The sequence below is a fragment of the Chaetura pelagica genome, unplaced genomic scaffold (assembly GCF_000747805.2).
Source record: "Chaetura pelagica isolate M959 unplaced genomic scaffold, ChaPel_1.0 scaffold221, whole genome shotgun sequence".
NCBI lineage: Eukaryota > Metazoa > Chordata > Aves > Apodiformes > Apodidae > Chaetura > Chaetura pelagica.
The window spans coordinates 9,090,224-9,109,099 of NW_009952533.1; the positions used below are offsets into that span (position 1 = coordinate 9,090,224).

Below are 18,876 nucleotides of genomic sequence, written 5' to 3' on the forward strand. Positions count from 1 at the left end.
TCTAGCATGGCATCCTCACACGGATACAGTCTGGTAATTCTGTGCAGTATTTAAGATTTCATTAAATCAACCAGAACCTCTTAGAATGCTTTTTTTGAGTACGCTTTATACCAAAATCTTCATAGTAGAAATACACTTTTCTGAAATGTAACTGACAATCTTTATGTTAACCACCATTCATTTAGGTTGATAAATTAATTGCATTAAATACATTATTTATGATAAGCTTCAACATGTCTTTATCAATGTTGTTTAGCCAATTTATATTTACACTACTAGAAAATTATGAACAGAAAAGGCACTTCAGAATATTATATTCTCTGGTACATAAAGGGCAAAATTTAAAACAGAACCACTACTGCAGGTTAAGCTACATAAAGAAACCAAGGTAATGGATAACAATGCACTCTATTTCTGGCAGCATTAAGGAGTTTTATGCTCTGTGTACAGGGACACTAACAAACAGGATCACTAACATAATCTAAAGCATTCAGACTATTGTAGTATCACTCTGAGGAAGAGTTAGTGCCTGTGAGTACCATACTCAGGAATCAAAATTTACTGAAGGCATTGACTTCAGAGGGCCCCAAATGGCATTCAGAACCCCAGCTCAGCTACTGTCGAGGTAAAGGAGAGTTTTATCTTGAAACTTGACAGTTCCATCCCTTATTAAGGGTGAAGTTGCATGACTAAACTCATGAATGGTACAGAAAAAGTAACTAGGAAATTACTAGTCAGTGTTTCTCACTTAACAGTAACAACACAGCCCTACATGAAATGACCAAGCAGTACGTTGTAAACAAGTGAACAGGATTGTGCGAACTGTGTGCTTGAATCCACTACATGTTGAGGAGGTCAGATGTATCAAGGAAACTCAAAGGAAAATTAGAGAGGTTCATGAGAAAAAAAGGTTTCAGTAGACCAAACCATAGGCTGCCAACTTACAGGAACAGTGTATCAAGGAATGTGCATTTAGTTCACTATCCTAAATGCCTGCCACTAAGTAAACTGAACATTCAGAGAAAGCAGACATCATCTTGGCAAGATGTGCTGCTGGGCTAACTAGATTGGCTGCTCTTTGTGTGTCATGTTCTCTGCAAAGAGCTCAAGGACTTCTAAATGTCGATATGCCCCAATAGAAGTCCTCAAGTTTTGGGCTTTGTGACCAAAAAAGTGCAGCTTTTGTAACTCCCCCCATTCCCAAACAACAGCTCCAAGTCATGTTACAAATTGCACAATTGATGTGCATTTTACATAGTTCTTGCCCAAGCGTCTCCTGGGCTCCTAGGAAGACTAGAGGCATATGCTTTGCCTTCTTGTTTTTGCACATAGGAAGTTTTACCACCTCTTTTGAGAAGTAATAGTGAAAACTGCAATTTATGGGACAGGATATCTTGTTATCTATCCATAAAGGCATCAGAAGAAAGATCTTTATCTTGCTTGAAAAGGTATCCAGATCATTCCTTAACATTTCAATTTCTACAGAAAATATCCCTTTTGGCTATAAAAAGCACCAAAACTCAGTGAGATGTAGCAGGGTTAAAGTTGCCAGTGAGAAAAAGTAAAAAGAGGTGAAGTTTCAGTCACTTAGAAACAAAGGCACAGGTCTTTGGATGAACAGATTGTGGAAAAAAACGCATTCCATACAGGAGGAAACATGAGGGAAACAGTGAGGCAGACCATCTGGAATGATTTTCAACCTACATTAAGTCTATGGTCCCAGGTATATCAAGAAAGCTTTGCTGGTGTGTATTAGTATATACACACATGATAAGGTCAAAGCAGTTCTTGTGTAAACATAGCTACATCAGATGAATTACAATTTGTTATTGAAAAATAAAAGTCTTCCCACACAGTTCTACTGAAGCAGGAGTTGGTAATGTTACAGCCACTCTCACAGTACTATTTATCTCAGTTTATTATACACTGCTATATTTGGATACAGTACATATGCTGCTTAAGCATTCCTACTATAAAATATAAACAGTATGCCACTTGCATGCCACTTTCAAGTTGTTTCAGATTAGCTTCACACTTATCCCTCTTTTCAGGATGCTGGCTTACATACAAGGCAATTAATACATTAATAAAACACAATATATGCCTCCCCTAAAATCCTTCAAGTGCTTCAGCCTATTTCCCAGCTCTTGACAAAGCCATAGTCCTCAGTAACTTGCACTGTACCATTTGTGCCAGCAAATCCTCAAGCACCAAGACTTCCCAACTGACAAGGGACTTACTAAAGCACCACCACCCATCTGTTAAAGCCTCTTCACTGTACGCTGACCATTATATATCCATACCTTTACAAACAAGAAGATAAAGCTTTGTGTTCTCCTTTTGTTTCTACCATGAACTGTAAGAAACCAATCCCTCGACAGTAGACTAACTGAAAAAGAAATCTTGACCTATCAGGAATGAAGCAGCATCACATTTAGTGATACACAGGGGCTCCAGTAATTTGTATTGCTGCTATTATAGCACTAATCTCTACCACAAAAATACTCATGGGCTTAGTTTCCCAAGGCTCTGTTTATCTGAACACTGCTTTCCCAATTGGCTTGTCATCCATTTTGGTTCAGTACAATCTTGTCCAGCTCCTGTATGTTAAAGCTCTCCAAGAGATCTCCTGAGTGATCACTTTACTTGGCAAGTGTTTGCATTTTATCCAGCCTGACTAATAGCATATGATCTGAAAGAAAAACAGGTTTTGGTCCTCTTAGAATGAAGGGCAAGTCATGTTAGCATTCATTGCGGCACACTTCGATGGCCTCTGGGAGGCAGCTTATTTCAAATACTGACCAGCAAAATCTTCCTCAGTATTTGTCCTTCAACCACCGAAATGTATATATTAAATATACTGCCTAATGGATGCAAGAATACTCAGTAAAAAGACATCTTAAGATCAGGGTACTTACAAAAAGCAGAAGCAGAAGTGGAGTTATAATGATGCCCTGGAAGAAACAAACAAAAAAAAATTAGTTAGCTAGGGAAGCAGAACAGTCTTTACTTTCTTCTAGCTTAGTGCATGGAAGCACACAAATATCGTTCAACATCATCAGAATTTAGTAACCTGAAGTTCCCCTTTCCTCTTCACTGTGTACATTCTTTAAAATCTGTACACCAATCATTTTATAAACTATACTCAGTACAAAATATCTTTTTCTTAGCTCTAGCTTTTACCATTTTGCACCTAAGGCCCTCTCTTCTAAAGGATGTGATTTACAGAAATGCAGAAAAAAAATGTTAAAACACATTAAAGCTCTCCCCTCACTGTGCTGTGTCTTAACTTCACTCAGCTGCTCCTCCTTAATGGGAGACTTGTGACCAAGTCCCACACTATCAAGTCCCAGGTCCTTGTCTGAGCAAAAGCCGCATCAACTGTGATGAATTAGGTGTTGTGACTGTGTAATGTAAACTGATATTCCCCAAGGAAATGAGCTGAGATCTCAAAACTCACTTCACTTGATTAGACTTTGCATCTCACTGGTTGTAGCCAAGTCTTTAATCTAATCACACAGGACCACCTCAGCTTTCCACATCCCCCAGGCAGACGCAGGCAAAAAGATTTGTTGTCTTCACTGTCAAGGAACAGGTTTAAAGCTGATGATTGGACAAAATAGAGGATTTTAAGTTTCATGAGAGTAAGTCTTAAAACGAGTTGTTTGGGTGGGGAATTAACATGACATACATCAGTTTCATAGCTGCAAATAGCAATTCCCCATCATCCTTCTATCTGACTTAAATATTTTATTATCGCTCAATAAACTGATTCTGTCATTTAATGCATGCTAATTCACAAAGCCTGCTCAGAGCTTCTCTAAGCCAGGAGTATACTTCATCCAGATATGTCTCAAAAATAACTGGTCTTTCAGCTATTCAGAAACTTTATTGTATAAAGGACAAGGGTCCAAAACATGCTCACATCCATCTAAAAGGATGCTCATTTTCTGCTTGTTTTTAGGTCCAAGTGAAAAACAATTTAATAAAAAAAGCAGTTGTTCCCAGCTTTTCAGTTAACCTTGAGTAACTTCAATCTTTTGGAAGATAATATTAAAAAAACTTTCTGCTTTCTGGTTCCACAAAAAGTCACAGATCCACACAACTCATTAGTGCAGAGTTTCTATTGTGCTCTTAAAACAAAATGCAACAAGTAAATGCCACAAATTATATCAGACAAGAAGGATCAAAGAGGCAACAGTTAAGCTGTACAACCTGAAGGCTCTGCAGAATTTAAAAACATATTTGAAATAAATAATATATGCCATATCTGACTGCCCCACAGCCTAGCTATCCATAATCATTTATCTTTTTGCAAATGTCACAGCTGAGATAGATCATAAAAGTCTAGAAAGATAAGATGTAGAAGCAATAGGAATTGCTTTAGGGAGACAGTCACCGTTTACAGGGAGGTCTAGAGTAAAATACAGGTAAAAGTTACGAAGAAATATAGGTGTTCAGGAATATCAGCTGTAGAGGAAGAAACAAAAGTTGAGGAAGGGAGAAGGTACAAAGAGCTGAACAGACACTTGAGTACAGCAGCATCTATGATGCTCAGAATAGAAAACTGACCTTACGATCCTAGTAATGCAGGTGCAAGACAGTCATTCACCAGCGTGACTGAAGCTTTTTTTAACTACTAAGAAGACATGACCCAGACTTTCCTCTCCTTCCCCTTTTCCATTGACAACTCCACTGCACAGCTCAAATATTACAAGTGCCTGAGTATTACCAAAGCACTTTGTAATTTGGAGATGGCAGAACACCACTGCAGCAGGGTCCACCTTCAGACCTTCATACAAGCAAAAAGGAGCATGGATGGAGTGAGAGATGATACGTCAACAGTAGCCTGTACTCTTAACGGGCACTGAGTGTAGCAAGAAGAGGCCCTGCCTCTCTAAATCTGAAGGAACTCATTGAGTCAGCACCATCAGTCATTTCTTACACACTTCATGTCTCATTGTCTTTCACAGTGCTTTTATACATTACCAAAAAACATAAAAGTAAAAAAACCAAACAAGCCCAAAAAATACCTCCCCCTTTGTCTTGTTGATAAATAATGATGGTGCCCTTCCTCTTTATCATGGGACCTGCAACGTGGTATATATTTGCTTTAGAAGCTCGGTGATATTAACACAACAGGCACTGCTCATTCAACATGTATGTCACAAAAGGAAATATTACCTCTGTGACAGTAACACTTCACAATTTTGTAAGTGGAGAGGAAGAGAATCCTGGTACACATAATAAATTCCTGATGGAGCTTGTTGAAAATTTAGCATTCAAAAGGTCAATTATAGCAATTATTTACAAAATTTTGCTATTAAACCTGGTGATTTAAATAATTAGAAGTTTCCTGTTGCCTCACCACAGAAAGGATTTACAAGATTGAATTTTCTCATTTGCAACACATATGCAATTCCCTGGGAAGCTAAACTGTTACCTGACAGAGCAGACAAGTTCATATTAAAAACTAGATGCTGTTGCTGGATCAGAGTAATTTGATGTTAATGTTTTATTTTGATAAGGAGCACTGGTTTGAAAAACCACAGGAATTACATTACAACCAAAGGGTTTATTTCAGTCAATAGCGGTGGCTGTGATGGTTATGGGTGCAAGCAAGACAAGATTTGCTGGGGGGGGGGAAACCTGTATTACCAGACTGAGGGAGACAGATGGGCAGATGGAGTTGGTGAAGAGCAAACTTTGAGCACATAAATCCCATTCATATGTTATCTGAAAACACTTAACTGTTTTTATGTGCAAAAGCTCTTCTTTTCAGTTTTCTGTTCCAGATTTGAAGGAGGGTTTTACATGACTAAAGTATATTTGTCTAACAAAAGGTACTATCTTTCCCTGCACACACTGCTTTGCTTCAACACATTACCTCTTCATTACAAGCATGTTCCTCAATATGCCATAACCAATCAATCACATAACCATTATGTGATGTATCTCAACTCATACCCACAAAAGAATAATAGAGAAAGCATAATGAGTCTAAATCCTATTGATAAAAAAATAGAGACAACTGTTCAGGCTTTGAAGGTAAAACCAAAATATTATAAACTCAAAATAAAGATGCTCTCTGTGGTCCAGCTCACACACCAGCAGAGCCTTCACAGACAAGCACATTCTGATAGCATGGCTGCTAAGATTGCAAAGGAAGCTCAAAAATAAAGACTACAGTTTCTAAATCCAGTGGACACTAACACTATCAGAGAGCAAAAAGTAACTAAATTTGACTGCGCTTTTCCCTGCCTTGCTTCCCGGGCAAGTGCTGTCAAATACATAGTGTATGGAGATAAACAGATTGTAGATTAGCACTTCCAGCAGAAGCTGAGCATCTGCCCTTGAGAATGCAAGGTCATTACACAGTTTTAGCATCTTCAAAGTTCGGGTGGAGTGTTAAGCTTTCCGACTGCTGCCCACAATGGAGTCAAAGTTGTAAAGTGACTGCCGTTTGCTATCAGCAGAAAAACTTTCAAGAAATCCATTTACACCTCTGATGTGAAAGACTGACTGAATATATTTCAATGATTTTAGATGAAAGGGAACAAAAAACCCTCTCAGCCTGACCTGAGACACTGATTCAACACAGGAGCCTGAATAGTCAAGATACCTGTAAACACATTTCTTTTTACAGTAGAGATCATGAATAAAAGACTTAAAGTTAGTGTGTGTAAGCATGAGCATACATGTGTACTTTAACAGGAAGGATGTACTTGCAGAACCATTTAGTTGTTATTTGTCTTATATAGATAAAGATATTAAGAGGTTTCCAATAGGTTTCATCCAGCCCAGCATTGCTGTAGAGTAGATATTAAAAGATGTTTAATCTCCAAAAGGATATGTAGAATCAATACATGTAACTGGCTGCCAAATTGGACAGCAAAGAGAAGTAACATAATGGATTTGAAAATAGGACAGCAAATCACTAAGAAAGAAATTATGCAAATAGTAAGAGGAAGGTGGGCACTGATCCAGAGGGACACATGGTAGAAGATGAGTAAGGATTATTGTAATGAGGCATGAAATAGATGTGAACTTTTCTTCGTTTTCTTTACCCACAATTTCCCATGTAATTTTTCTTCATTCTTACAGGTCATCAGTATGGCATGCATGTGCCAATTACTACAGAAAGAAAAAACCTTAACCAAAGTCACATCTGATTTGTTTTAAGAAGACTAGAAAGAAAAAAAATCAAAGGGTTTTGTAGTCAAGGTTCTAAACAAATGTGTATTTTCTGAATTCAATAATCTACTTATGCTTAAAGCTACAGATGTTCTTGAATGCTTCATCAGCGCAGGACACAAGTAAGTGTTATGTTATAAGCTGAATAAAGGTTAGGTAAAAAGTTAAGCAGGCAGCATTTCCATTACTACTGATAGGGTAAGGTGCAAGGAAAATGGCTGTGAACTCTAAATAATTTCATCAGAAGACAAGCACGAATGAGAACTGAAAATCAAGCTTAATCTCTTTATAGCAGTGTTTCTCATATGGTTTTATTTCAAGACTCACTGATACTTTTTGAAAAACGTAGAGTAACAAAAAAAATAACTGTGCAATTTTTCTGACTATAGCATGAGGGGAAACATTTATTATTTCTGTTTCTTTATATGCATCTTGTATCCTTGCTTTTGTGCTTGAAACTGTGGTTTGAGCTCATTGGGGTTTTTCTTTTGTTTTTCCTTTTTATGTTTTTGACAAATTTGTAGACAACTTTATGTTATTTTTCATTTCAAAAAGAGAAACCTGTCTCCAGGAAAGTACTTCTAGGTCTGATTTAGGTATGTTTGTGAGCAATAGAAAGCTGTTTCCAAAGTTCTGACAGGATAGAGATAAATGCATTCTCAAAAAATCTGGTACCATCACAAAGGAAAGAGGAGGCTCTCTTAAAAGTCAAAAAGCTTATTGTTCAATGTGTTCAAGAACATGATAGAGATTGTAAAGACTACAACAGTACTCAAAGCTAACTCTTAGTCTATTCAAAAGGAGTACAAGATTTCCATCTACTCCCACCCCTCAGTCTGTCCAGAACTTCATAATTCCACAGCATGACATGACACCTATATAAAACTGCTCATTAGCTGCAATACCACATTATGCATCATCTTTAATAAACTGATTTAAAATATAGCCCTGTGCTGAACTGCTTTGCAGTACTCTTAATTTTAGACATCATATAAAGTATGACTCCCACTGCTGAAACAGGCCTGTCACATACTTGGATAACCAGCCAAAATTCTCAGAAATTAGTTGCCTTCTCCTTTCTTCCACCTGTACCCACTCAACTTCTTTGGAACTACACAGAACCTCTTGACAGACACTACAGAACCAGATAAAAATGCCTATGTTAAATATACTTACTCGTTTCCAAACCAGAAGGGCAAAAAACCTTAAAGTCAGGCTGGGATATCCTGCGCAAGTTCTTGTGAAAACACTGGCATATGCTAAATGAAGAGGGGTCAGAACAGAAATGAGCCAGATGACAGGGTTTCGTAGGCACCTGGGAATTTGGCATATATCTGTTTTCGAGTACTAACTTTCAAGTCCGTAACTGAAATTATTTGGAAAACATTGCAGTGCATTAGTATTTGGATCACGTAGCTGCAGGAGCCTATTTGAGACAACATGTTTCTAGGTTCTTTAAACACGTGTAAGCATGGCTATACAGACTATGTTGTTCATTTGATCCTACTTAAAGACAACACTGGAGAGGCTGAATTTTTGTGCTATTAGATGAGCTATATTTCCACAATAAAACCTATGTTTTTCCCCCTTTCAAACTTCATGCCCATGTAAATGACATAGATGTTTGGCTTTAACTCTTGCAATCTCAGACATTAAGTTAGAACTGGGGTGCTTGTAATTTTAGTGATTGTTCCATGATGTAATTTCAGTGTCCCCATGTTGCTCCCTTGTGGACATCACAAAAGCTCCTGATGCCAAATAATCACTTGCCTTTTGTTCTCCAGTTTAATTATTTTCAAAGTCATTTCAGGTGCAAAGCACAGGCATTTAAAAGTCTCCTATCATATATCCCTTTTCTGTCAGCTGCTCCGATGACATTGCTGGTTCTGAGAAGACTTATACAACTGTAGGACTTCAAAACAAAATACGTAATTCAGCTCTTTATTGTCCTACTTTATATCAAATGACTGATGTGAATGCTGGGAGGAACAAAGGCTTATGAACTGATGCTTTTTAGGATGCTAAATACACCCATCCTCCCCATAATAATAGGAAAACCTGACATTTTGTTAAATTGATAAACACTGCACTACACCAAGGCAATGAACTACAATACAAAACTGAAAATGCAATTCTACATAAATCTAATTCAACTATGATTATAACTATTACCACAACAATGCAACTCATCCCATTAGGCCAATATTAGTTTTTAATAACAAAACTGTGAAATTAGAAGCAGTATGTCAAAATGGTTTTTGCTTTATCAGAGGAGAGAAAAGAAGCTAAATTTCATATCAGCTATAAGATTAGGGATAGTACTTTGTGAAACGTGCCAGACATTGTATCACCTTTGTTCTGTTGTGTCAATCTAGAGGCCTCTACTGTGGGAAGGGAAATTTAAAGAAAAAAATAATATTAAAAAGCGCCCTAGCATCAGAAAATAGTAAAAAAGTAAACATTAAATTGCAAGCAGTAAATAAATTAAAAGCATTTCCACTATTTACTAATAATTACTAATTGCAGATATTCCCCTCACACACATTTTATGCAAGGACAAAACTGAAATGGAATGAAAAGGAATATAAGCAGCCAGTATTCAGGTTTTTTTTCAGCACACCAGAACCTAGAAACTCAGAAATGATGTGATCTGAACCACTGGCTGTAACACTACTACACTTGTGACAGACTGATAAATAAAGAAATAAATAAATAAAACCAAAAGGAGCTAGCAGTTTTTTCAACAAGGCGGAGGGGTGAGGATTTGGATTTAAGCCAAGAGTATGGAAAGAGTACCTCAGAAAGGTAAAAAACTCCATATAAACCTGGTTTGCCTGGCCTCCCAGCAGAGGGCACCTTCAACACATTAGAAGTTTTCTCCTTACAACACAGCAGAATACTTCAGAACACACTAGTGAGGACCTTGAAGTTTTAAAGCAACTCTAAGAACTTCTCAGGGCTTTGCAGGTGAAAATGTAACAATGCACAAAATATAGGAAAAGTCTGAATCAGAGTTGGATATGAGTGCTTCCATTAAACATCCTGAAACCTCATAACCTAACTTAAGCAGTATTTTTAGAATAACTAAATTCAATTCAGTTAGATGGGAGCAGCCTGGCAGAGCGTGGAATAGCTCTTAGAGTAGGTACGGTATTGCTGCTGGGGAAACAAGCTTCTGGCTGTGCTATCCAAGTGCTGAAACCTCCTGCTACTGCAGCAACTCCACAACACTGCACATGACCAAAGGAGACTTTCATGGGCCTTTGCTCACATATTGGGAGTGGGATCAAGTGATATTACCCACTCAGACTTTTAGCACCTCCCTGCAACTTTTTATTGTCACTCTTCTGTGCAACACATTCAAGTCATGAGTCTTGTTAACCTCATCACATTCAATGACGCTGCTGAGCCTGTAGCTCCAACTGTTTCCCACTTCCTCTTCAGTTGCTTTTGCTGACCATCATCCTTCCTAGCTTCAAAACTTTCCTCCTCTCCTTTATCTCCCACTTAAATGAGAATGTTTCAAAACTTCCTCATATACACAATACTCTTCCTAATTCCAGCTCACTAGCCATTGTCTCTTCCTATTCAAATTTATTTTTCATGTGGTGTCAGCAGAAAATGGTATCACTATAATTTTGTATGTCAGCACATGAACTGAATTTATACACTGACATTAAGTTGACTATCTCTAAAAAAGGCAAAAAAGGGAGAAAGGAACTTCTCAATCATCCATGCATTTTTCAGAGTAATCCTCTTGTCTTTGCAAAAATAACTTTGACACAATCCTGTAATTTCTAGAATGTAGGAAAGTTTCCACACCATATAGCATGACCTCAGTGGGACTAAGAGGAAAGACACACAGCCTGTAGGATTAGGGTGTCTCTAGATGTAAACATGGCCCTTTCTTAATAAAGGTTTAACGTACATTAAGGATATAATAAATTACAGTTACATGCTTTGGGGTGTTCGTTACATGCAAGGTATGTTGGTATGTTAGTGCAGTGTTAAGGATGAAGTACAATTTCTCCTTTGTTTTGTGCATAGAAACCAAATTTTTCCATTCAATTTTTAGGCCTGTTTTCTTGGAAAAGTAAGTTACAGAAGAACTAAATTTCTCCTTTATTTGCATCTATGTCGAGTAATCAGCAAATCCTAATATTAATAATTAAGAAAATGTTACAAGGAAAGTGTGCTGGCCTCAGCATCTCTGCTGTCACAAAACCATTTGGCAATATGACACACTAGATGGTGCTGTGGGACCTTCCAGGGACAAGAACCTCCTCCTAAACCGAAGTTGTAGTGTTAAATTAGCCATATAGTTGATTCCGTATTTGGATACACATTAAAGTCCTGAGTCACAATAAGAGAAAACAGAACCACAGAAATGGAAGGAATACACTAAGCAAACATTCTACTTTGACTGACACTGCTTTTTGGAGGTGTCTCTAATGTAAACATGGCCCTTTCTTAATAAAGGTTTAACGTACATTAAGGATATAATAAATTACAGTTACATGCTTTGGGGTGTTCGTTACATGCAAGGTATGTTGGTATGTTAGTGCAGTGTTAAGGATGAAGTACAATTTCTCCTTTGTTTTGTGCATAGAAACCAAATTTTTCCATTCAATTTTTAGGCCTGTTTTCTTGGAAAAGTAAGTTACAGAAGAACTAAATTTCTCCTTTATTTGCATCTATGTCGAGTAATCAGCAAATCCTAATATTAATAATTAAGAAAATGTTACAAGGAAAGTGTGCTGGCCTCAGCATCTCTGCTGTCACAAAACCATTTGGCAATATGACACACTAGATGGTGCTGTGGGACCTTCCAGGGACAAGAACCTCCTCCTAAACCGAAGTTGTAGTGTTAAATTAGCCATATAGTTGATTCCGTATTTGGATACACATTAAAGTCCTGAGTCACAATAAGAGAAAACAGAACCACAGAAATGGAAGGAATACACTAAGCAAACATTCTACTTTGACTGACACTGCTTTTTGGAATAGTGCCCCTCTTCCACTGCAATGGCTCCTCACCTTTCCTTCCCAGAACAAGAAAAAGCAGATTTAATGCTTTACATCAGTCTTTCTTCAAAGGATTCTACATCTAAACCAGGACTGAAACAGTCAGGTCCAAAGTCAGAGATCCAAGACAGAGCAAGGTCCCTACAAACTCTTTTTGTCCTTCCTTGTGAGCTGGACCTAATCACCCTCTAGCACTCTTATTTTATTCCATTAAGTGTTTAAAAAAAAATATTTTAGCACTATAAGCTTTGAATTAACCAAACTGTGAATTAACTTTACCTGCTGTGATAATCAGCTGCATGAAAAAAAGCCCAGAAGCATAAGGGAAAAAATTACAGAAACTTGAGATAAAAGGTATGCCAAATACAAGAGAAATGAGCAGTTATAAGCAGTTATCAATATTGATTCCACTTATTTATTTCTACAGCTTTACTTGTAACTTAAAAATATTTAAATACAAGGGTTTCTGTTGAACACAGCATCACTATATGAATACAAGCACATTTCATTTTCTAACAAACTCCATGTTTAAACTGTTATCTCCCTCATTTTTGTTCAAGCCAAAAACCTCAAACAGTGCAAGTATAAAACACTGTACAACTCCATGACATACAGAAAAAGAAATATAAACTTGCACAGGAGTCTTGTGCAAATAAAAACCTGTAAGGATTAATTATGAATCAGCAGCAGTAAAACATTTTCTTAGCATTGCAAAGGTCTCTTAGTGACCTGCTATTCAGAAATACAACTTAAACTACTGCCATAATTCTCATGCTCACCCAAAGTGTGCATTTGGTCTTTGGTATCCATGAAATGAGAACTCATCACCCCCAAAATCAAACAAACAGCATAGTTCATCTATAACTATTGTTACATACAAATTAGCTTTCACCGGTTTTGTCAGGAAAATGTCTCATCAGCCAAGGTGTTGTTAAGTGCACTCTGCAAGGTGAGAAAAGCTCTCCAAATTACCTGATGTAAATAATGCTCTGGACCCTTCAGGATAATTTCCAAATCTGCTGGAAAGTGAAGCTTTTAATAATTATTTTGGGAGTGAGCTCACTTAATACATTCATTTTTTCCTTCAGCCTAAGTGCTCTGAATTGCTTTACTGAAATGCATCACAAAGCTCATTCAGTCGGTTTCCGCTATTATTCCCAGATATGATTTCCTCTCAGAACTATTTCAAAGGCCAAACCCAACCAAGAGGCACACATGCATGTGTGTGCGCACGCGTATACACAACCCCCCAAAACCCAGCCCCCAATATGGTAATATATATTGCTTGTGTTCTGTGCTGCCTGCCTGGCCCCAAGTCATCAATAATGAATAGAAATGTACAGCTACAGCAGTAGCCTGTGTCACGGGCTTGTCAGGGATTTTTGAAAAGGAACAAAAACACAGGTTTGCTATCTGAATGTGTCTCCTTTTGCAAACACAGGACAGACAAAACAAAGGGGTATTAAAAAAATGTAGTATGATTAACTCGTTTCATACTAATTGACAGTTTCTTCCATCATACAGATTATTTGCTTGCAATGCAACCAGTATTCTCCTTGGCCTGGGAATTCAACAACGTTGATTCTGAGCACAGGGAGGGGAGATTGTTTCTATTTTAAGATAATGAATACATACTCAAGGGGAGTCAAATACCGTGGTTTAAATAAAGAGAGGGAAAAAACCCACGTTTTTGTTTTCCTAGGAATCTAGCAAGTTCAGTCTCAAATTCTTTCCCAAAGAAAATACTTAATACATACAAATACATATACATGCAGTCAATGAAAGCAACAGCATTATTTAAAAATGTGCAGATGCTAATAAATTAGTTCTACAATGTTTTCAAAAAGAGGTGGTTCTTTTATCTATTATTTCTCTTCAAAACACATTTATACAGACATCAAGACTGGAGTCTTACAGCAGTGATTATCTCACATTCTACAACCAGAACACACCAGCTGGTATACTACCAATCCACCCTCCGGGGAGGGTGGGTGGCAGACTACAAAATGTCTTCAGGACAAATGCACAAACTAAACTGATTGAAAACCCAGTTGTAAACCCAAGTCTTTCTTGCCTTCTGCATCTGCATAATTCCAGAATAAGTACTGCATTAATAAAATTAATTAATAAAAACATTAATTTCCATAGTAACTTCTGCAATAGATGAGTAAATATTCTCCACTTTGTAAGATGTAACTGAAGCAGCATCCTTTTCTTCCAAAAACCTGGAACTAGTTAATTTGTATAAAAAATGAAATTATGTAAAGCATGTAGATTCCACTGGGCATCAAAAGCAAGACATCAAAATTCAAATTATGTTGCCAAGACAGCTTTTCTAGAAGTCAGTAGCAAATAAAAGCACATGGTTTAAACTCAACTGAGGAAAATCTTCACAAAGCAGCAATCAATAACACAATTTAAATGGCCTGCCCTATGTTCTGACCTAATGTTATCTTGTGATAACTGTTTTTAATGGTTTGAATGGGATATTACAGTATTCAGCTGAACTGAACTGTGCATAAATTGCTGAACATTCATGAATCAAATATGTTATTAATGACTAAGAATAAGGAAAAAGGATCGTATAACACCAGTCTGTGGCAAATAACTGCTTCAAAAATTACAAGCACGCACTATAGCTAAGGTTAAGGAAATCCCAAACCACAGAAATATGGTTGTTTAAATTAATTGATTAAATTAAGATAATTTACTTACAAAAGAAACTTAATTCTGTTTAAAGAGTTACCAAATTATTTTATAGCAGAAAAGTTGTATCACAGTTCTAACTCCAAATATATTTCAGCATGACTAGACCTATTACTATTCACCGATTCTACACAATCAGTAAAAACTGCTCTTTTCTGCTGACATGATTTTGTGGTTTTGCAAGTGCTCAGCCACCCCTCAACTAGTCTACTGTCAAAACACATGGTTTACAGCATGAAACTTCTGTGCTGTTTCAGGTATCCCTGCAGAGTAGATAAGCTGCTTAATACACATTTTCATGTGCTCAATTTGCACATTTGCAATAAGAAGAAAATGCTGGGGTTTGTTAATATACAGCAGAATGGGCCAAAACCCCTGCTCTTGTTATGAATGTCATATGAATGGAATATCTTGTGATGTCTTTTTTTTTAACGATCTGCTTTGAATATGTTAATTTTTTATATGTTATTCACTAGATACAGATTAAGATCTTGCATCCAAGACAGAAGAATGGTGCATTTGCTCAATTGCCTGCTATTGCTCAAGTCACAGATGACCTACTGAGCCAAGATATTCCTTATAGAAGCCTGTCCCTCAGCACAGCATCCTAAATCACTCACTGTACCTGCTGAAGAAACTGACAACTGCTTTGAAGCACATAGGATACTGGTTGAATCTACAGTGCTGTCACATCAAAAGAGCTCTGTCTACACTGATTTTGAGCTGGCAGGTCCAAGGAAAATTCACCTCCCTGAAACTCACAAGTCCATACTGCCTGGCTCACATTTACCATCTGCCGTTGGTAGGAGAGAGGAGTGCCACCTAGAAAGGCTCCTGGGCTGCCCAGCATTGCCTGGATCACCCAGGCACAGTGAGCAGGATACGGGCATCAGGCTGAACATGGCAACTAGCACCAAACCCCACAGCTACTACAGTGAGTTTCTTTGGGACTGTCCTCTGACAAAGATGGCATGTCACAAAAACCACAATGTCAGCACACACTGGGCATCCTGGAGCAGCTAAGTTGTAGAAAGGTAAAAAACCCCAGGCAGAGACATCTGAAATAATGGAATGTTTAAAACACAGGGGAAGGAAAGGGGGAGAGGGGGCGGCAAGCAAATCCTGGCTTTGTACTTCAGTTTCCTGTATGGGTTATGACGCTCAAACTTGCCATCAGAAGAAGCTTGCCTTGACTGATAGGAACACTCTTTTTGCATTTAAATAATCTGCCTTGAAATGTGGATCTTTGATTCAGTAACATAACAAAATATTTCCAGAGGGGGAAATTGTTTCTGAAAACAAAACAAAATTGTTTCTAGTCCTCATCCAGCAGAGACTGCCTAGGCAGGGAAAGGACCTGGCATGTGAAACTGGAACCAAATGAAGACACAGTATTTCCCTTACAGTCCCCACAAGGAAGGCTTTTTTTTTTCTCCTGAGCTCTCAAATGGCAAAACAGTATTAATTTGGAAGGTGTTTCCTTCTTTCCAGGAGGTAAAACAGGGGAACAAGTAAGAGAAGTTACTCAAGATTTCTACCTACTCCTTTTCAGGGCAAGTGTCTTCAGTCTATTCTGCCCTCACAGACATGCCAGCTCCTGAGGTAGCTCCTTTCTGACACCTCAGACTTTGTCCCAGCTCTTCCCAAAGAACCACTGCAAGGCTGGAGGTCCACACTACAGCATTAGACCATTTGTGTACTCCAATTTCTGAAGGTGCCTGTCTTCCATATCCAGAATCACTCTCATTCTACAAGTACAATACATTTCTTTTCAAAGTCAAAACCCTTGTAGTTACTTGGTTAAATGACTTGACTTGCCACACACATTCACAGAACCTTATGAGCTGAAGGGACAAAACATACCCCTAAGGCCCTTAACTTTTACTGAGGATTTTTAAGATTTCCTAACTAACAAGATATTTGTTTTTACCTGGTTGGTGGCAGACAGGACTCCTTCACAGAAGCTGAAGAATAAGTACATCACCTTCTATCTCCAGGCTGAACACATATGAATCACTGAGAGAGAAGATTTAACCCATCCTAAGATTAACAATTGACCAGATTTGCAATGTAGCTCTCAAGTACTGTTTGCCATGTTGATTAACAGTAATCAAGATATGCAACCTAATAATTAGTGTTACTCATCATTGTGATCTACCAGCTGTAGCCACTTTGAAAATGACAACAACCAAACTACCATCCAACTCAGTATGAGCTGTCAATAACTAACAGTTACCAGTTACAGGGCAGTTTTAGTACCCATAACATAGAGGGGCTAAAGAGTCTTACCTTGGGGTTAAAGACAGATTCTACTTGCATTCTGCAGGCTGTTCCTTAAAAATAAGAAATCCAACAGCTTCTGGCTGCCCAGGTATGAAAATTGCATTTCTTCAGAGAGGAGATCCTCACCAGTTTGCTTATTATCAATTTACTAACAGCCTTTTTTTGTCTTGAGCATAATTTCTGTGTGAAGACTACTTAATTTCCTTTTTTTCCCACCTCAGGTTTTGCTGCATACTTTCATACAGGTGACAGAGTGAAAAAAAAACTAATAAAACCCAACCTGTTTTGGTTTCCTTTATCTAGAAAGCAATTACAGTCAATGAAAATACACATAATGCAGGTTTACATAACACTGCAGTGGACAAATCAAGGCTCTATTATTAAAAGGCAACAACACCACCATCCCTCTCGTTTCTGGATGAGACACAAAAGGACATCAGCCTAGCCCATACACAGAGCAGAAATAACCATTCTGCAGGCTAAAATTATTAACAGCTTGGTATGATTGTTCCAAATATTGCTGCTATAAATGAGCTTCAAGTTAACTAAAGAGTTGAAAAGAGTCTTTTTTTAACCACACTGTTTTACAAGAGGGTACATAAACTATAGAGCTGCAGGATCCATTTGCTGGATGAGCTTTCCACAAGGAAAAGAAAGCAACAAACAAAAAGATTAAAAACTGCTGGGTTATTTTTATATATATAATGTAGGAGGTTTTTTTAATGGAAATATTATATTTAAATTAGCATTTCTGGTTTGCCTACAATCAAAAGCCTCTAACATCACAAATCATGGTAACAAGGTGGCCTAGCAACCTAGACAGACAACCACAGAAAGTTCAGTCAGTCAGTAATAAAAAGCTTTGGCTGTCTGGCTTCAGGGAGAAGCAAATTGCTTGATGATCACTTCAGTACTCTACTAGGTGATGCACTGTTTTATTCTTTCTGATAGCTGCAGTTAAAAAGAACTCAAAACAGTAAAATGTACATGTAAAGGCTGAGCAAAGATGTGGACTGAAGCTTTATTTTGTTTGGTTTCAGATTCACACTTTTGATAGAGCCTAGGGAGCCAGAGAGAGAAGAAAGGAAACTGTCCCCAAGCGCCTGACAGTATCAGAAGTGAAAACAGCTGCTCAAGTTGCAAGCTACCTGTAGAGTGGGTCTAGAAACAAGGGACTATGCTGGGGGAAGCAGGGGGGGAACAGCCTTTGCAACATTAACAGGTGTCACTGCAGTGTACTTGCTGGCAAAACAAAACATGTTTATCAAGTCATGGTCACAATTAAACTCCTTGTTATGATACAAGAAAATGCACCATCATTCTACTTGCCAGGAGCTTTATGGTAAATTTATATTGCTGCTAATTATAGAATGATCAAGGTTGGAAAAGACCTTCAAGATTATCAAATCCAACCATCTGCCCTACACCCCCTAACCACTAAACCATCTCCTGAAACAACCCATCCACCCATTTTTTTAAACTCACAATTGGCCTGAGCCCATGGATCAACTCTGTCAGATGCCTCTGCAGAGCCTCCCAACCCTCAAGCAGATCGACACTTCCACCCATCTTGGTGTCATCTGCAAACTTACTGAGGGTGCACTCTATCCCCTCAACCAAATCATCATGTTAAACAGGAGGAGCCCCAGCACTGAGCCTTAGGGAACA

General features: G+C 37.9%; 1 protein-coding gene across 1 annotated transcript in view; it reads right to left on the reverse strand.

Annotated features, from left to right (window-relative positions):
• The window catches only part of SLC10A7 (solute carrier family 10, member 7), a 147,549-nt gene that overhangs the window by 46,948 nt on the left and 81,725 nt on the right, over window positions 1–18,876 (reverse strand). The window contains exon 6 of the mRNA XM_010009001.1: window positions 2,919–2,954. Within this exon, the coding sequence (XP_010007303.1) occupies window positions 2,919–2,954 (36 nt within the window). The remainder of the gene's footprint in view (window positions 1–2,918; window positions 2,955–18,876) is intronic.